The following is a 21,268-nucleotide window of genomic DNA, read 5'->3' as shown; positions in this document are numbered from 1 at the left end:
CCCGAAGCTTCCATTCGTAGCACAAACCCACCCCCTCCCCGTTGATCAGATCCCCCATCCCGAGGCTTACATAAATATTTTATCAAGTATAATGGAAATTGTCAAATCAGTCTAATTGTGTAATGCATTTTGAAAGCATCAAAGTTAAACAAAGCACATATGCTATCATTTCTTTTAACGACTGGACTTGGCAGGGGAGTGTTGGGGCTGGTGGTTTGGTACCCAGGGGGGGCTTCTGAGGGAGCTAAAGGGGGTCTGTCAGTAACCAGTCTAGATATATGTCTCTCTGTGCTCTGCCCAGACCTGCCTCGCTCACATTTCATCAAAGGAATCAATTTCTCAAATGTGCACAACTGTGAACCATAATTATATTAGAGCTCCATGGCACTCAGCCATGGCATGAAAGTGATAGAGAGCGGGGGTAAAGCAAATAAATAAAATGCAATGTCCTATTTTGGATTTCTAATATAACTTTATGATGGACGCAATGTTTGGACTGTTTGTTAAGTGTTTTTTTTTTCTTTGATCGTATTGCATTTTGTGTCCTGTGACAAATATCGAAAAGAGTGGGAATAAAAGCGCCAGAAAAACACATCAAGTCAGTCAAATGTTTACAATATGGCTCAACCTTAAAGGATGTCCATTACTTCTATTTAGTCACTGACATATCAGTTATATTCCTCATGTGGACCTGCGGACAAACTGGAATCAAACTTTAAATTAGATTTTCCCTCTCAGAATAGGATATTATCTACTGTGCATATGTTTGATCCTCACATAGTGGCCAAGACTGCATAGGCCTGCTTAGCCTGCAGAGTCACAGCTAGTTGCACGGATCGATACTGGAATGTGGATACCTCCGATATTTTATATTGATGTATAAATTAAATTAAATTAAATTTTTTTTAGAATTTTAATATTTTATATGATTTTATATTATATGTTTTTCTTGAATTGTATTCTTTATGTTATAGTATAAAATACACTCCTTTTTAAAGTTTACCAGATGCATTAGGGGAATCGGCATTGAATCAGTATTGCTGATACCAGCCCGAATTTTGCTCCGTATCAGATCGGGACCAAATTCAATGGTAATCGCACATCACAACACTGTGAACTAATAGATAAATCTCTCCCCGAAAGACCTGCCTGTTCATCATTCTGTGTGTGTTCTACGAACAAATAAACTGCTCACAAACACACAATAAAGACGATTAAAGGATTCACTGGCTAAAATCTGTCCATAGTGTCGGAACTCTAAGATAAATATCTCCTTTAAAAGACCTGCCTGTTCATCATTCTGTGTGTGTTCTATGAACAAATAAACTGCTCACAAACATAATAAAGACAATTAAAGGATTCCTTGGCTAGAATCTGTCCATAGTGTCTGAACTCTAAGAGAACCACTAACAGAGATTGACTTTTTTTGGCACTCGACTACTTTGTTAGGCATAGACAGTGTATGCAAACCAGGATTTTTGCAATAAAATCCTATGTAAACCAGGGCGTATGAACACAGAGGTTCCACGGTATCTGCCATTGTGACATCTGTACAAGTAAAACGATCAAACATACACAAACGAATTTATCCAAACAACACACCTACACAAATATGTAACACAAATACAAAAAACACCTGCTTTAAATAAGCATGCTGTTTACTTATTATTGTTTCCTTGCTTATTGCTCATCGCTGATGTTGACAGCTATTTACTTTGTCCAATACATTATTTGCCGTAGAATAAAAATATCCCTTCTTTCCTTCTGTCTTCTTTTTTGGACTAATTTCTGTCCTTGCCCCCCCACCCCCACACTTTGGACCCCAAAACTACTTATATATATATATATAAGTCGTCCGTAGCTTTTTGTCTTTACATAGTAGCTATTGATTGTCGTTCGAGTGTGTAAGTTGCATTTCCAGCTGTTTATTAATCAAGATCCCATTCATTTGCATTTCATTAAAAATAAATGCACTCCGCTAATCTTTCATATCGATTATCTTAGTCGCTCTTTAGCGTTGAAATTAAATTCACATATTTCTTTAGCGCAATCACATATTCTGCCCCTCGCTCGCTCTCTCCGTCTCTGTCACCCTCCGATGCGTCTTCCCCTCCCGATCCTGTCCAAACATACGTCTTTATCAAGTGGCTGTTGTCAGACATTAGATAATTAATAGGCCATTTGTCAGGCCGCTGAGAAACATGTTAAAATCCCCTGAACAGCTCCCCAGATAAATCCTGCCGCGCACACAGGCGTCTTTGTTGTGTCAGCCTGCCGTCGGAGCTGCAGATTTACCATTAAAGGACCCTCATTATTAATCACAACTAATGCTAATTAATTAGGTGTCCGTGTGTGCACAGAGGGACCGGCTCGGAGTTTCAGTTTGTTGTGCCATGTTAATTGGTTACTGGGCCTTAATGAAGTGTTTTTCATTCCGAGCTGTCGGCTCATTCAGAGCTGGAAAAAAAAAGGCGATGCTCATTAATTAAGAGTGTGTTAAGAGGTTTTCTTATGTTACTCTGTACAGCAGGGGTCTCAAACTCAGTTTACCTGGGGGCCACTGGAGCTAGGGTCTGGGCGAGGCTGGGTCGCATCAGGTTTTCCAAAAAAAAAAAAAAAACGCATTTATTAAAAACAGAAAAATGAATAAACTTTGCTTTGGTTTCGATTTTCTACAAGAAAAGCTCTGATAAAACATTCCACTGTTCTCAAATATCTTACTTTTTATTTGTCTACACAAAATAAGATCAAGAATAAAGAAAATCAATCAATCAGTAATAAATGAATATAATAGTAATAAAACATCAAATAATAAAAAATTAAGAAACCACATATAGTTGGTGGGTAGACAAATTATTTTTTTCAGATTAAAATGAACAAAGCATTATTAGAGCCCTGTAGACATGACAAAACACGACTATAGTCACATTTATACTCTTTTTATTTACAACATATTGCGCAACTGCAGGGTCTTGAGACACATGCTAACTTGCAAACTAGAGAGCTAGCGACCTAAACGGTAGCCTCCAAGTTATTTCCTTTGAAATTAAAAAGCCAAAATCTTACCACTTCCACACGGATAGGGAGGATAACTATTAACAGTTATTTAACCTTTAACATGAACATTAATCAAACGTAATAATTTTTTCTGGGTACATGATACCATACAGCATCCATATCAAACTTGCGTGGGCCGCACTAACATTAAACTTTCATATCAAGGCGGGGGCCTCAAACTAGTGTCCTACGGGCCACATGTTTGAGACCCCTGCTGTACAGTGTGTGTTTAGTAGGCTAAAACAGAAATATTTTTTTCCAGCATTTTGGATTTTGATAAAGACATAATAGATAGTAGGGATGCTCCGATCAGATTAAATGCTGCCAATTCTGATATGATATTTATATAGCACATTTAATACAGTGGCAATTGGGCAAAGTGAAAATAAATGTGATGTTTATGATAGCATAATGATAAGAGGGAACAAACTCAGTCGATAAACAGTATCCTGCCCAACTACAGTTGAACAGAAGTAGTGAGTTTTTAGTCTGGACTAACTGGTTCAGGTACTGGGGGGATGTAATGGAGAGAGAACGACATTCCATGGTCCGGGAGCTGTCACTGAAAAAAATTGATCTCCTCTGGTTCTGAGCCTGGTTTTGGGTACCGCCAACAGGAGCTGGTCTGCAGACGTCATGACTTTGGGTGGAGTCAAAGGTGCAAACATTTAAATAAAATAGGTAAAAATTAAATTTGACTGTAATAGTAACTGGGGGGCCAGTAAAAGGAGACTGGCTGCTGCATTCTGCACACCGTAGAGCCCCCGGTCCAACCCCTACGTACAACGAATTACAGTAATCCAAGCGTGATGTAACGGATGCATGGATTGCACTTTCACTAAGGCCCCCTTTAAGCACAAAAAGAGTGTTAATTAGGAAGCTTATTGCTTCTCCTGAGGGCATGCTTGGACCAGACATTCTCTCTTACACCCTGCTGAGGGAACAGAGGCACAAAGTGATCTACTGTAATTAACTGTGCTTCACAAATGAACAGCCACCCCCTTTTCTGATAGCCACTCGCTGTAGTTCTCATTTGGTTTTGGATTTAACCATAATGATTAGTCTCTGATGACCAGCCTCTCGCCCGAAGACAGCTGGGATAGGCTCCAGCAAGAGGATAAGCGGTACAGAAAATGGATGGATTTTTAAATAATCATATTTATAATCCAAAGAAGCTGACATGAACATTAGCTTTGAATGCTCAGTTAGACCGTCAACGTCAACAGACGTTTTGGCTCATAACAGCAACTAAGAAAATCCAATGTGGCTCCAGCGTACCCCCGTGACCCTACTGAGGATAAGTAGTAAAGAAAATGGATCGGTGGATGGAGTGTTTTTAGCCATTTTCTTTGAGGTGGAAAAAGAGATATGTAGAAGATATGTAAAATTATTGACAGCTAAAATTAGTGAATCAAATTTGACTATAAAAACCCATAGACGAAGAAAGCCAGAGATTTTATTGTTCTTATCAGACTTCAAGTAGTACCTGGACTGACCTGTAGGAGGGAGCAGTGAGCCACAGGGTTTCCTACCAGAATATAAAAAGAAGAAGAGAAGAAATTACTTTTTTTTGTTTACATATTAATTGACTGGACATACTGTTATCATTTCATATTCCAGGTATTCCTCAAAAAACATGTTTTTGATATCATGCCATTCAAATTTTTAACTTATCTTTTATACATTTTAAGAATTTTTTGGTTTTGTGTTACTACCCCAACCTTCCATAAGTGGGTCAAAAATGACCCGGTCAGGTTGTTTTCTTGAAATATCTTTGTAATGAAAATTTTGTATCATTTCATATTTCAGGTATTCCTCAAAAAACATGTTTTTGATATCATGCCATTCACATTTTTAACTTACCTTTTATACATTTTAAGAAATTTTTGTTTTTGTGTTACTACCCCAACCTTCCATAAGTGGGTCAAAAACAACCCGGTCAAGGTTGTTTTCTTGAAATATCTTCGTAATGAAAAATTTTTATCATTTCATATTCCAGGTATTCCTCAAAAACACGTTTTTGATATCATGCCATTCACATTTTTAACTTATCTTTTATACATTTTAAGAATTTTTTGTTTTTGTGTTACTACCCCAACCTTCCATAAGTGGGTCAAAAATGACCCGGTCAAGGTTGTTTTCTTGAAATATCTTCGTAATGAAAATTTTTTATCATTTCATATTCCAGGTATTCCTCAAAAAACACGTTTTTGATATCATGCAGTTGACATTTTTAACTTATCTTTTATACATTTTAAGAAATTTTAAGAAATTTCTGGTTTCCTACCAGAATATAAAAAGAAGAAGAAAAGAAATTACTTTTTTTTGTTTACATATTATTTGACTGGACATACTGTATTTCATTAAAAAAAATTGTTATTTTCTTTGATCAGTAATTCCAGGTCAAAAAAATATATTTTTCATCATCAGATTTGGATACGATTTTTCTAAAGCGCTGATAAATAGTTAAGTAATCACCCAGTCTGATGTTGTGATACCCGTGTTTGAATGTATCGGTCAGAATAAAGTTATTAAAGAGTGCCTTCTCTGCCATCATAACAGAAAAGTATGGCTTGACATTGGTGCGCATGTGTTCATTACGCTCATTTTTTTAGGGTAATTAATTAAATAAATTAGTTAACACAGTTAACTGACTATTTTTGATAGCCTGAGAAAAAATAATAAATGCAACCAGCAATAAAGCCCAATTTTCTCTAATACACACAAAATTTTTCACAAATGTATTGGATATTGAGATTAAAGGGTATTTGGGTATTGATATAAGGGTATTGAACGTACGTAGAAAAGTAGAAAAGTAGAAAAGTTCATCTTCATATTTCATGATCTTAGACAGTAATTTTTGGACATTTTTGGTGCTGACTTCAGTGGATGAATAATGTTGTCAAAAAATGTTTAGACTTTTCCAATAGTGAACAAAATCACTTGAATCATATTTTTGGATCACATATGGAAGTAAATATTGGCGTTTGGTGTAAAAAGTCACCTTTCTTGGGCTTAAAACTTATTTTTGATTGAATCGAGCGTCCCAGTGACTAAAAGACAAAATATAAAACGGGGTGGCCCATGTCCACAGGTAGGTTCTTTCTTTCTGTAAACATATGTATCCATTTGTCCCATGGGTGCGTCCCTTTGGCGTCCCTTCGGCAGTGGCTGGGTCACACCTCCATTAGGGGCTTTGTCACAGTGATTAATAGCTCTTTCTATCATCTTTAATTCACTCCCTGATGATGGCGGTCCTGCTCGCTGCTCGGGGTAATCGTGTGATGTATGAGTGCACCCAACACCTCATGGCAGAGGTGAAAATCATTCCACCCATGCAGATAGCTGGCGCGGGAACAAATGTTTTACCTTCTTAATAAAAATAAATGAATTTGGTGTCAAGTGCAAATATTTAACTATATGCTATACACGTGTATGTATTTGTGTTTAGATAAGGGAAACTTATTCTCAAGATGAGTATTAGCATAACGATATTGACTTGCTTAGCGATATCCGATACACCATTAATGTCCAGCATATTATTACTGATACTAATATTGGCAGCATCATGTTTTATTTACTGAGTCTGAGAAATAAACACTGTTTCCGCAAAATAAGACACAATTGCAATATGTAATGTTAGTTCAACAGTTTCAAAGAAAAATAATTGATCAGAATTGGACTGAAATACATTGACCTGGATGAAGAAAAATTCACAGGCACATTTATTAGAATCATAACAAAAATAATGATTTATAATCAACCATAACATGTCCTACTATCAACAGCATCAATGCAATTTAGAAAGATGCACATTTATATGTTGCACAAACATCTTTATGAGAATATTCATTCATTTTCTACCACTTGGTGTGCTGGAGCCTATCCCAGCTGTCTTCGGGCGAGAGCTGGGGTACAACCTGGGCTGGTCTCCAGCCAATCACAGGGCACCTTTATAAGAATAAAGTACAGTGAAGTGCAAAATATGAAACTCAGGATGAATACCGGTTACTTATTATTATTATTTTTCTATGAGCTTATTGTTACACTGCGTGACTCTGAATGATTCTTCTAGCAGGGTGTGATACCGCATTTGATTAGACACTGGCGGCACATAAATAGAGTCTTACAGCCATTCCAATTTACAATCCAAAGGTGAAACATGGCAATAATTCTAGTCCGCACTTCCACTGTCCACCTGTTGTCTATCCGGTCCACATACTGAGCAAGCAAGCTCAAAACCACACCACATATATAGAGTGGGGCATGTAAGGAAAAGTGTACAAACAGCTTAGACCAGGGGTCTCAAACATGCGGCCCGCGGGCCAAATGTGGCCCGCAGGACACTAGTTTGAGGCCCCCGCCTTGATATGAAAGTTTAATGTTAGCGCGGCCCGCGCAAGTTTGATATGGATGCTGTATGGTATCATGTACCCAGAAAAAATTATTACATTTGATTAATGTTCATGTTAAAGGTTAAATAACTGTTAATAGTTATCCTCCCTATCCGTGTGGAAGTGGTACGTTTTTGGCTATTTAAGTTTAAAGGAAATAACTTGAAGGCTACCGTTTAGGACGCTAGCTCTCTAGTTTGCGAGTTAGCATGTGTCTCAAGACCCTGCAGTTGCGCAATATGTTGTAAATAAAAAGAGTATAAATGTGACTATAGTTGTGTTTCGTCATGTCTACAGGGCTCTAATAATGCTTTGTTCATTTTAATCTGAAAAAAATTATTGTCTACCCACCAACTATATGTGGTTTATTATTTGCAGTTTTATTATTATTATATTTATTTATTACTGATTGATTTTCTTCATTCTTGATTTGTTTATTTATTTTTCATCTTATTTTGTGCTGAAAAATAAAATAGCTTTTATTGTAGAAAATCGGAACCAAAGCACTAAAAAAGGTTTTTAATTTTTCTGTTTTTAATAAATGCGTTTTTTTTTTTTTTTTTGGAAAACCTGATGCAGCCCAGCCTTGCCCAGACCCTAGCTCCAGTGGCCCCCAGGTAAATTGAGTTTGAGACCCCTGGCTTAGACTGAGGGGTTCAGAATCTTGAAACAAACTAGCATCCCTCCAACTAGTTCCGAACCCCCAAGTCTTTACACCCCCCCACCTTCTTTGACTCATCAATCATCTGTGTATAGAACCTCAAGTTTTAAAATGTTTACCTTCCATATATACACACAAAGATGTTTATGAGCTGAAATGCTCGTGTTGAGTCCAGTGGACCGAGGAAATTTCTGGTCTAAATCAAATCTAAACTCGGAGACCAGAGGGAAAATGTCAATGGAGGAAGAGCAATGGGGGGATACAGTTACCTATAAAAGCTCTTGTCCCTCCACCATATGGTAAGCTTCACATCCAGGCCTTTAACCTTGTTACATGCAGCCGCACAGTGTGTTGAAAATCATTATACTGACTTCTGGAGACCCACTGGGTTTCATGCTTCTGCAGTCTTTAAGGGCTCTCTTCGCCAACCACGTAACAATGCGTGTCTGTAAAGTTGTACAGAAATTGCTTCGATGAAATAATTTTCGAAATACGCTAAAGTTTCATCGATGTGTCAGTTTTCCAAAGAGCGTGATTTATCAAAAGTGAGAGTCTTCCAGCAGAGTGTAAGACCACCTGTGGCAAATCACAGCGATCCTTCCAGCCATTCAGAAGAACAGTTACTTCATGGTTGGTGAACAAGTAATGCATGTGTGTCTTTGTGCGGATCAAAGGTTCATGACTTACAGCACAGTGGCGCAGTGTCACATCAGCAGTCATTCAGGAATGTTTCCTGAGCCCAGGGATGGGTTGCTGAGCCTCATTAGCAGAACCCCTTCACTCCGCGGCCTGTCAGCCTGCGTTAGGCACAGCCCGCCACAGATGCACGCCAGGCCGTGGCCGCTTCCCGTGGATCTTTTTCCGGCTTTGAGTGTCTACTGCTTCATTTATGGGACACCTGAAAAACAGTAGGTTGTGTGTGTGTTCCTTGGAATTATGTATGTGATGCAGTCTTTTGCATCCCCCCCCCTCCCACGGTTCGAGTAAAAATTGTTTGTTCATCACTTCATAATTGGACAATTTGACTATACCAACGGAATTATTTCTGTTATGAACAAGATGAACAAATTCGAAGTCGACACTTTTCACTTTTCACAGTTTGGGCAAAATACTTTTGTGTTCTTGCAGTACACAAAGTATCAATATAAACATTTTTTGGGTGAGGAAAAACCCTGACTTTAATCCAATCAAACAATCAAGTCTCTTTGAGAATAGATCACTTTGACTTTGATCTCCCAAATACTTCATACAGATGAATTGACAAAAAACATACAGTACAGTACAGTCCATTTTTTTGTATGTGTAACTCTTACTAGTAGTCCGATATGGAAGTCAAGAATACAGTTGTACCTTGCCAGTCTGTGGTTTGAATTTTGCGGTGCAATAATTCTGTATTTTTTGTTAATTTTTTTTGGGAACAATTATGCAAATTTTTTTGCCAGTTGTATTGAGTTGTGGACTCCTATAGAGCAGCTACGCACAATAACCCGCACACAAAGCTTTATGCACGCCCGCACTGCTGTGTTTGGTCCCACTAGCGAATACTTAAAAGGAGTTCCGCTTTGTGCTGCTAGCTTATAACATTTTGGGTATCTGTTGTAACTAATTTCGATCTGGAAGTAGAGACTGGACAGTCCAATTTTTTGCAAGAAAACAGGTTACTTCAAGGTGTCTCTCAATGGTGAGTAGCTTTAGCATTTTAGCATTTATGTATACTGATAAATTCTTACTTACTGCTTGCTGGGTCCACATGACCGAGTAACCGTATCAGGCTTCAGCAGCAGTTTCTCGGCTAGTCCAGAATCAGAAAGTCCAACCATTTGAGCCTGATGGTAGGTCTTTAAGAATTGTAAACAAATGTGGCTTTGCTAGCAAGTAAACATAGGAGCAGCGCTTGGGGGAGGGCAGAACGCTTATCTGGCTTACAGACAAACCCATATAAGGATGTCCGCCCCTCTGTGACATCACAAAGGGACAGTTTTACCACGCCTTTTGAAACAGAGCGATTTGAGCCATCTATAACTTCTTTCAGGGCTCACTTCAAAATGCACAAACCTCATTATCTGAAACCTTGGCATTATTTAATATGAGAATATAACATTTTAACTACATTTATATGGCATAGTTTCCCTTTTAAGCATTTTCAACGGATAATTTAATTTTTAATTAAGGAATCCTAGTCTTAGTTCACATATCATATTCCGGTCTGGAACCAATTAACTGCCATCATTTGAATAAAAAATTAAAGTGTATCAACATTTTTTTAAAATACATAATTAGCCTTTCCTGGAAACAAGAGCCAGTCAATGTATTATTTTAATATAAATATTTTAACTGTTGAACTATGTTGCTGCCCCCCCCCCACACACCCACACAATAACACATGTAATGTTCATGCGTCATATTAAAGAAGCGCTGTGCAGTTTAGAGGTTATTTTCTATGTCCTGTTTCGTTATACAGTATTCATAATTAACCCCTCTGTGCTTCCTTCTGTTTTCACTGTATGACAAAGACAACGTACAGGAAAAGGAAATATAAAACAGTCAGAGCAGTACAATGTCAACTTAACCCGTCTCACTTGCCCTGGCATCACCCCGTCTTGATGGGAAAAAAACCCAAAACAAAAGACATGATCCTGTGTCATACGTTTCAGTGTTTTTGAAACTGAAGCTATCTTAAAAAAGTGATTTTTTCTTTGGAACACGGTGATGCACTCATGATAAATTAGGAGAAATGACAAAAAACATTTACATTACAAAGTCAGAACTCTTTTCATGCTTCAGTTAATTAGTAATTAGCTCACTTAAAACACACTTAAGGCATTGTAACATGATACACCCAAACATTGCAACAGCCATGTTTGATTGGATGTCTTCTACCGATGAGCTTATTCACTTCTTCCTACCACTGACTTTTTGTGTCTTACTTACACAGATGACGGAGACGCAGGGCTTGCCCATAAATCTTCAGACATCTTAGAAGAAGATGCTTTTGGCACCGACGTTGGACCTGTGCAATCTTCAACGCTGGTGGAGGAGCCAACATCTCCCTTGCTGTCAGAAGATGAGATCTCCCCTGAGAGGCCTTCACCCTTCACACCGCACCCAAGCGTCTTTTTAAACCAAGAGGACTCGGCCATTCCTCTGGACTTTGAATTACGCGAGTCAGCTGTTCGAGGTGGGACACTGGGCGTCTGGAGTCGCAGGAGCATTTACATCGGTGAGCGATTTGGACCATACATTGGAGAGCGAAGGTCTTCCCTCAGAGACCCAACTCAAGGCTGGGAGGTAGGAAAAAAGTTGTATCTGAAGGTGTAGATGGCAAATGCATGTATGTTGCCTCAAGACGATCGGAGTAACCTTTCACGAATTTCACTAGAAATATGTTCTTAGTACTACGTCTTTTTGAATTTCGTATTCATTGCAGCATTGACAGCAATCGTCGTTATCTTCAAATGTAGCCCTCCGACCACAAGGCGGCTGTTTCTCTCTCGTAGTCTCTGATGTAACGTTAGATTGGAGTCACTGAAAGAATACTAGCTGAGGTTGTGCTCTTAACTCGATTAAAATGAAAAGCCATAAATCCTTGTTAGGGACCCAGTTGGCAAATCACATATTGGTCAGACGACAGAGGAAATCGAAGGTAGGGTCACAGGACAAGGTCAAAGGTTAGATGTGGTCTCCGTCAGTGTCAGGCCAGTTTTTTATTTTATGGATGAGGAACAGGAGCTATTGGAATAGAGCCTTTCCAATTTGGACAAGTTTTTTGTTGAATGGTATATGCTAAAACCTAAACATCCCAACAAATAATGTTGGATGAAGGCTGCTGCTCATTGGGATTGCATCATTGTTATGACTTATTACTCTTCAACTCTTTGGTTTTAGGTGAAATCCAACAAAAAAAGTTCTGTTTTCCACCCAGGACAATTGTTGTACAAGGAAACAACTCCTACCTTATTATTAACAGTCAAACTAACTAAGTATCTTAAACAAGTTTTGTTTTAAACAAGAAAATCGAAGGTAGGGTCACAGGACAAGGTCAAAGGTTAGATGTGGTCTCCGTCAGTGTCAGGCCAGTTTTTTATTTTATGGATGAGGAACAGGAGCTTCACCTAATCTATTGGAATTGAGGCTTTCCAATTTGGAAATCAGGCTTTAGGTAAGTTTTTTTGTTGAATATATATACGCTAAAACCTAAACATCCCAACAAATAATGTTGGATGAAGGCTGCTGCTCATTGGGATTGCATCATTGTTATGACTTATTACTCTTCAACTCTTTGGTTTTAGGTGAAATCCAACAAAAAAAAAAAATCTGTTTTCCACCCAGGACAATTGTTGTACACGGAAATAACTCCTACCTTATTATTAACAGTCAAACTAACTAAGTGTCTTAAACAAGTTTTGTTTTAAACAAGAAAATCGAAGGTAGGGTCACAAGGACAAGGTCAAAGGTTAGATGTGGTCTCCATGAGTGTCAGGCCAGTTTTTTATTTTATGGATGAGGAACAGGAGCTTTACCGAACCTATTGGAATTGAGCCTTTCCAATTTGGGAATCAGGCTTTAGGTAAGTTTTAATGTTGGATGAGGGCTGCTGCTCATTGGGATTGCATCATTGTTATGACTTATTACTCTTCAACTCTTTGGTTTTAGGTGAAATCCAACAAAAAAAAGTTCTGTTTTCCATCCAGGACAATTGTTGTACAAAGAAACAACTCGTACCTTATTAGTAACAGTCAAACTAACTAAGTGTCTTAAACAAGTTTTGCAGGTCATAGCAATAATAATGTACAAGCAAAGGGATTTACTGGTGCAAACTGGTTTTGCAAAAAAAAAAAAAAATCACAAATTCTAATCCAGCATTATTTCCTGAGGCACTTCTATAATAAACACATTGATAAAAAAATAGCTGAGGAGGTGGGAATATGTGTGTTTATATGCATGTGTGGATGTGTGTGTGTGGAAGTGGTTAGAGAGGAACGATGGGATCTTGGTGAGGCAGCACTGTATCACAATGTTTAATTACCATCACGACAGGAAGCCATAACTCTTTCCATTAAGTAAATAAGTTGTAAAAAATTTATGATGAAATGCACATTATTCAGAATGGATATTTAGTGATGACATCCCTCTGCATTAAATATGGTAAATGCTATTCGGGGCTCCTGACCCCCCTCCCCCCCTTCCATTCTCATGCCCCATCCCTTGCCCGTTGCTGGCACCCGTCCAATCTGCAGATCATCAATATGCCAATAAGGCTTTTGGAAGGTCTGTAAAAATAAAATTGATTTGGCAAATGTGAGTTAAGACAGATATGTTTGCTTTCATCATCAAATCCATGCATGGTGAGATGATGTCACCAGCCGGGGGAACGATAAAGTGGCCCTCCCATCTGGACTGCTTGATGAAGAGCCCCGAGCGGCTGTAGCCGGTCTTGACATATCGGGAGAAGTTTGTCACCAGCGAGGCCGGAGCTCCTCAGAACCATCAACATAAATTTGTGGGATTTATTCATAAAGGGGAAGTGTGAGTTATGGGCTCCATGATGCTTTATGAATACAGGAATAGTGACTTATGGGAAAGATAGCCTCAGTAAATAAAGGGCAGAGAGGCAGCACTGAGGGGTCCGTTGGGCTGAGGTACTCACTCAATTTATAACATTGGATATGCCTGTATTGGAAAAGAGGATGATTTTGTTGTTTTAGTTTTTGTCAAAAACTAAAAAAAATCTTATCATGACAACCCTCTTATGCGTGCGGTTTGGAGGTCTGCCTTGGAAATGAACATACGGTATACAGCAGGGGTCTCAAACATGCGGCCCGCGGGCCAAATGTGGCCCGCAGGACACTCGTTTGAGGCCCCCGCCTTGATATGATATGGATGCTGTATGGTATCATGTACCCAGAAAAAATTATTACATTAATGTTCATGTTAAAGGTTAAATAACTGTTAATAGTTATCCTCCCTATCCGCGTGGAAGTGGTAAGTTTTTGGCTATTTAAGTTTAAAGGAAATAACTTGAAGGCTACCGTATTTTTCATCTTATTTTGTGTAGAAAAATAAAAATTAAGATATTTGAGAACAGTGGAATCTTTTATCAGAGCTTTTCTTGTAGAAAATTATAACCAAAGCGAAGTTTTTTTAAATTTTTTGTTTTTAATTAATGCGTTTTTTGTTGTTTTTTGGGGGGGAAACCTGATGCGGCCTAGTCTCACCCAGACCCGAGCTCCAGTGGCCCCCAAGTAAATTGAGTTTGAGACCCCTGGTATACAGCATCTAATCTTCCATGCACCCCTGATAACATTTCCAGGTGTTTTTGCAGAGATCTTTGTAAATAATGATAATATAATGCCTGGATGCCCGTCAGTACTTATTGTGTTGTCTCTGTGTGTAATTGGGCACAGTCGGGCACAGTGTCTGCCGTCAACAATGGCAAAGAGCTGGAGTCTGAGAGAGAGTTATCCAGGACTCAATGAGTCTTTAGGATAAACCAAAAACCCGTAGCCTCATGGGATTTATTGGTCCTGCGTTTAAAAAGATGGGTGCCTCCTGCTGTCGGAGTGATGGGCGGAGCAGGTTAGGGGTCCAGGAAGGGATGGGAAGGTAGGCAAGGGCGGGACAGGGGTTCTTAAGGCTTTTGTCCTTCACTTGAGTGAGAGGCATAGGCAATAGTTTTGGTTGTGTGGGGGGTGGTGAAAGAGATTAGCAGTGATAGTGAATGGGAGTAAGGGATTAGGTGGCTGTGCCGGGCCTTTCTTGGCTCTCTGTCTGTCTCCTCAACCTCCCGGTCCTGAGAGGACGGAAAGATGGAGGGTGGAGAGGCAGATGCATGGTCACACATCCTTCAAAGTGTTGTCAAGTCAAATACTTTACAATTCTAATAATCCTGTGAAATGGAAATTGTTTTGCTCCCGGTCCCTTTTCTCACAGACATATGCAAGTGGATGAAAGGCCAGTGGTTTCCTCTCGGAATGTGTTATGTCTATGTTGAAGTAATGGATAAAGATGTAGTCACTCGTGGTGTATGTGTTGGAATATTTCAGTATGAACGGATTTTCTGAAACAAATCTGGGACAGGTGTTTTCTGTGATGTACTCATATGATATATAAATATATGTGGATATTTTTTGCACTGGGATAAGCTGCTGTCCTGAATGAATGCAGATGTCTCCGGCTGGCTGGCTGGCTGTCTGTCTGTCTGCTGCGGACTGACGGCCTGTCACCTCTCCCTGTCACAAGGAGAAAGAGCCACTCTCAGGCCCGCCCAAAAAGCCTCCTAATCCCCGAGGCCCTTGCCACATCCCATCCACTGTCAGAGAAGAGGGCCCTACCCACAACGGTGCTTAGAAGGGGCAGGCGCTTTGGGGATGAACCTCTCTGTCACTCATGCGACTCTCAGTGAAAACACATCTTCACATTTTCTCACAAAATGTACACACATTACAGTTTTTAAATCCGAGGGGGTAAAAAAAAAAAAAAAAGCAGTGTGAATGGAGATTGTTGTGATTGGTGAGTGCATTGTGCAGCGAGAAACGGCTGCACTGACATCATCGTGGCATCTGTTTTCTCTCATGAAAAGAACCCGGAACAGCTGCTAAGACACTGTGATGATAAAGGATTCTCACAAAATACTTAATTAGAAAGATTTGTCAGTAAAATGACCAGTAAAAGGTATTGTTTTAAGACAAAACTGTCTAATATATAAAGTCAAACCTCAATTGGTTTTGCTTTGGTTTGAGTGTTGGTACCCAACACTAAATCTTGTGATAATTAGTTTACTATGGTATTCTGGAAAGAATATTCATTTGGTAAACTCAAATGAGAACGTTGCACATACATCATGTACGAAAACGGTACCTCATAGTGCCTGCTTGTGCCAATGGATACCATTTCTAAGAATGCAGATGCCATGGCAAGTTAAATTGGTATGTTTTTTTTTGTTTTTTGAATAGCGTTGGCCATAATCCCGTTGAATTGGCATCGTCTGTGAACCTGCTGAGCTATCCTAGGCCTCTAACTTCCTGATTCAACCATGCGGGTCTTCTTTTGTCTCTTCGGGTGTGTGTGGCAGAGATGAGCCGCTTGTTCAGCTCTGCCAGAGCTTGATTGTCTTGGAGTGATGTCCATTGAAAATCCCAAAGACAAAACAAGCCAAGGGTTCATCGCCCTGCCTCACAGTTAATTTGGTAATCCCTCTCTTTGAGTTAATCTGTTGTTTGTTGGTGCTGGTGGAGGCCAGTGTGTGTCTGGCGGTGGGGGTTATTGACGTTCTAATCTCATGTGAGAAAAGCCAGGAATGAAAACGGCCACCACGGACAGAACACGTCAGGGGATTCCCTTGCATAAACAAGTCTGATGCATTTTATCCAAAGCAACTTCTGTCATACGTGTAAAATTATTGAACTCATTTTTGATTTTCTGCAATGTTTTAAACTACTCCTTCATCATCTCCTCCTCATGCCCTCCTCCTTCCTGTCTCTCTGTTTGAGTTCCCAGCAGGGAGGGGAAGTAAGTTAACTAACTGAACAAAGTCAGAGTGAATTGCAGGAGGACAAAAGCGGGTGAGTGGAAGCCCTGGTAGTCGGAAGGTGAAGCCAGCCGCACAAAGCCAGGTGAAGGAGGCCCTCATCGGGGGTCAGTCCGAGAAGGGTAAAGGTCATAGGGCATAATAGATTTTAGGTGAATGAAAGGCAGTATTTGATTGAAGAGAGGTTTGGAAAGGGGGGTGGGGGGGGGGTGGATTTCTAGGCCCACTTCATCTAACCCAGGGGTGTCCAAACTTTTTCCACCATGGACTGCATACTGAAAGAGTATGTGTAGGGTATGTGGGGGCTGAAATGCCTTTCTTGATATATTCCTTTTATTATCAGTGACAAAGTTTTTCATTATTTTTACAAAAAAGTCTACTTTTTCCTTGTACATTTTTTCTCCTAAAATTGTGCCTTTATTCCCATAATATTTGGACTTTTGGACAAAAAAATTTTTTTTTTAGTTTTTTCATATTATTTTTTTTTCAATATTTCAAATTATTTAAATTTTTGCCCTTTCTTTTGTATTTGTTTGCCGTCTCTGAATTATCCACAGTTATGAATGTGAGTGTGAATGGTTGTTTGTCGATATGTGCCCCGTGATTGGCTGCCGACCAGTCCAGTTTGTACACCGCCTCTCACCCAAAGTCAGCTAGGGTAGGCTCCAGCGTATGCAACCCCATCTAACCTGTCTCAATGAAATCAAAAGTCCAACTGATGGCTTCTAGTAAGAGTCACAACAACGCGTACCCTAATGGGAACTCAATCGGCGGGGTGATCAGATTGTCCAGACCAGGGTTGCCTAAGGGTCGGCAACCTTCAGCATCAAAAGTCTGTGCCTTCTCTGACATTAAAAACATATTTTTTGGAGCTGCAAAACATTACACAGTTTATAAACTTGTAAAAATTGAAATCTTTTTTAAATGTTGCCTATTTCGAAACAACACTACACTCACTGAAGGGAGCCACAGGTTGCCGACCCCTGGCCTAGCTGCAGACATGATAGGTGCACTGACGCACTGTTATACGACAGACTGTCTTTATGGGCTCTTAGTACTCAAGAACTTAAAATTAATTTCAATCCCATGACACATCTTTGGGATGAATTGGAACCAATGGTGACCACTGACCTGTTCTTCTCGATGAATGGACAAAAATTCACACTCGCATATAAACAAAAAATAAGTTTGTAGACTCTGGTTTCCCGGCAAAGGGAAGAGACAAAGGTAGAAATAAAAATTAAGGGGACCCCTAAAAAGTGTGCAGGAAAGAAAGGTGATGAATTCCGTGTGCAGGACCATATAGCCACCTTATCTAGGGGACGATAGGCTAAGGGCCTTCTCCTAAAACACTCGGCTGATTGTTTCCAAATGTCTTCCCAATGGGAAAAGGTTAGCGAGTGGGAGAGACAGCGACTCCAGGGCAGAGCTTGCAAGCTTTTTATTGGTCCAATTCAAGGTAAATGGAGACAGAACAGCAACTCTGTCCAGGTTTTCCTGCCCCCAGTTGCTGCTAGTGCTTAACTAAGAGTCAGATCGCATTACCCAAGCAGTAAATCTAAGTACCGGTTAACGCAAATAATCACATGCTAATACTGCTTTACCAAACCACTTTCTCTAAGTCTGTGGTCAGAGTGGTGCAAACCAGGACCATCTAAGACCTAGTCCGAGTGTGATCTTAGCCTTTACTCCACTTTTTTTGGGACCTACAGAGGGCTTCTTCATAGATATCGCTGTAGTAACCTCGTCTTATTCTCCACCTGAATTTTAAAAGGTGCTAAAGTACAGTTAGAATATTTATTAATGGCTTTTAGGAAATAAAACAGAGGCCGGACCACATTGAGCACAGTAGTACCCGTGCCCCATTCCAATTATTCCATATTGCTACTCCAATTAGTGTAGGTCCAAAAGCAGAACTAAGAGCTGCCACATTCATAGAGAGAGAAAGCAGAGGCCCCGGGTGGCAATAATGAGGTCTTAACCCCAACTTTCCTCCATTATGTCATAATACTTTAATTCAATCCATACGATAACTTGCTGTGCACACGTACGTTATTATTGTAAAGTCAATATTTGTGAGCTGCCCCTTGTGATATTCCCTAACGGTATTCCCCAGGTATTACTGCAAACAGCTAAAAATTGTTGAAGAGCAAAGATCATTTGTTATGTCAAAAAATATACTGTATATGTTCTGTATTCTGAATTCTGACATAAGTTAGTAAATCCCAAGTGTGCAGGATTTATTCTTAGGAAATTAGTCATTCATAAAGAATTACAAATGCAACTTTTACTGTTTAGGTCAAAGGTGTTCTTTCAGCAAGGGCCACATAAGAAAAAGTCGCTTTTTTTATTTTGGGGTTTTTAGGGTTTTTATACATTCATTTTCTACCGCTTTTTCCTCACAAGGGTGGGGGTGCTGGAGTCCATCACAGCTGCCCCCGAGCGAGAGGCGGGGCACAACCCGGACTGGTCGCCAGCCAACCACAGGGCACACATAGACAAACAACCATTCACACTCACATTCATACCTATTCATACCCAATTTGGAGTCGCCAATTAACCTAGCATGTTTTTTGGAATGTGGGAGGAAACCGGAGTACCCGGAGAAAACCCACTCATGCACGGGAGAACATGCAAAGGTGGAATCGAACCCTGGTCCTCCTAGCTGTGAGGTCTGCGCGCTAACCACTTGACCACCGTGCCGCCTGGGTTTTTATAAAGTCATGGAAAATATTATTTGACTATTTGAATGCCAGGTACAATTTAAGCTACCATTATTTGGACAAATATAACAGTGACAACAAGGGTTTATTTTCTTGGCAATACAATACTATAGTTATATATTATATTTGTTATTTTTGTGATCCAAACCAATGTACCTTAATTTGTACCAGGCATTAAAATGGATCAATAAACCAAATGAAACAAGATTGATGTAATAATTTCTTTGACTGTATGTATTTAAAGTCAGCATTTTGCTATTAGTAGGCCTATTAAAAACATGCTCTTTTCAATTGATGCTGTAGTTTAAAAAAAAAAAAAATACAGTCTGGTACATTGATAAAACATGTAAGTCGCAGGACCAAGACTGAAATCATTTCTGAAGATTATAAAAGAGAGAAGCCAGCGATTACAATAATACAACTAAAAAGCCTCATCAATCATCTGCAAGAGCTCCCTCTAACATGCAGGATACATATGCAGCAAGTCAGACTTCATTTGTGTTCTTCAGAGAAACATTTCTTGTTTACACTCACAGTGACTCCCAGGAATGTTTTTCTTAACTCTATTACAGACATTTTTTGCAAGGTATCATTTTCATAGTCTGCACTGTTCATTGTTTGAAGATGTAAATTGAGCAATAAAAAGGGAACCTGTTAGAAATATTGGATTAGACATCCAACATGCTGAATGGTCATATGTTTTGAGTTATACCCCCCCCCCCCTCTTCTTATTTTAAGAATAGAGTTGAACTCTCTACATTGTAGTCACCCATAAATCCACAGATAAATGCAACTCACTCAAGCATAGATGTTGCAGAAAAAGATGGTGTTTCTCCCAGAGGAGAACGTGGACGGGTGAGAATAATGTAAAACAAAGCTTGTGCATATTCACCATGAAGGTAGCCTGTGAGGAGATAGAATTGTTTAAGTAAGACGTCCAGACAGGGAGAGAGCCGCAGTGATAGATGAGGTAGAGGAGCAACAAAGATGGATATATAGAAGAGTAAAAGAAGAGAAAATCAATCAAAGTGAGTGAATCACCCAAGAACTTAGGGAAAAGAATCCAATGCCCTGTCTCTTGTGTGTGCAAAGGGAGCCACATTTCCCTACGGAGTGTTCCCGAGTCTGTAATAGGATTTTCCAGGCTACAGCGGGTAGTCTCGGAGAGATCTTTGTTCATGGGTGCTCACAGATAAGGGTTAATGCAACCCAAAGGTTCCTCCTCTACACGGGGCGCTCTGGGAGTCTGTCGCTCCCTCCTTGTCGGCCTGCAATGTCAGCATCGATCCGTCACAAAGGATTTCTCCCTGCCGAACTCAGTGGCCATTTCTGACATCTCCAACAAACTAATTGTTATCTCCATTCCTGGCGAGCCCTGTGAAGTCATAATGAGTTAGCCTCCTCCGCACAGATGAGAAAACGGTTGTGCAGTTGCGAGAGGCTGCCGCAAGGCCATACTGTACACGGGGTTTGTGACATCTGCATAGATCAATGTTTTTAGGATTCTGTTGTGTTATAACATCCATTGCGATAGTTTCGGATTCTGATTGGGCTTTGTGGTTCTCCTCTCTGTCCCTGACTTACTAGGACCCGGTCCATCCCAAGTCCAGGACCATATATCATTGGGTTAATGCTTACTCACAAATGCTCTGTGATGGACATCATCCTGGTGTCTTGCCCGAAGTCGATTGGGATCGCCACAGACTTTCCATTTTTTTTGCACTGAATCCTGGGTCCTTACAAATTATGCTATTGCCACCTATGGTAATGGTAATAGTTTTATTTCATTTGAACATGCATCAGATTACAATTGAGTGCATCCCATAATCAGTTCCCAGTTCCACATGTCCAAAAGGAGTAGGAAGAAGCAAAGCTTATTAAATCCTACCCCTCCATCTGGTACTTT

At 39.8% G+C, this 21,268-nt stretch overlaps 1 protein-coding gene across 8 annotated transcripts in view; it reads left to right on the top strand.

The window, feature by feature from the left end:
• mecom (MDS1 and EVI1 complex locus) overlaps nt 1-21,268 on the top strand; it is a 169,461-nt gene that overhangs the window by 46,511 nt on the left and 101,682 nt on the right. For 7 of the 8 annotated variants that reach the window (XM_058079539.1, XM_058079545.1, XM_058079544.1 and 4 more), the window contains exon 2: nt 11,048-11,400. In XM_058079539.1, coding sequence (XP_057935522.1) covers nt 11,048-11,400 — 353 coding nt within the window. Of the gene's footprint in view, nt 1-8,811; nt 9,021-11,047; nt 11,401-21,268 lie in introns of those variants that run through there. The other variant, XM_058079540.1, reaches the window with a different exon arrangement.

The sequence above is a fragment of the Doryrhamphus excisus genome, chromosome 8 (assembly GCF_030265055.1).
Source record: "Doryrhamphus excisus isolate RoL2022-K1 chromosome 8, RoL_Dexc_1.0, whole genome shotgun sequence".
Taxonomy (NCBI): Eukaryota; Metazoa; Chordata; class Actinopteri; order Syngnathiformes; family Syngnathidae; genus Doryrhamphus; species Doryrhamphus excisus.
Note: the sequence above shows the minus strand (reverse complement) of the source record. Positions and strands in the feature narration are given on the sequence as shown.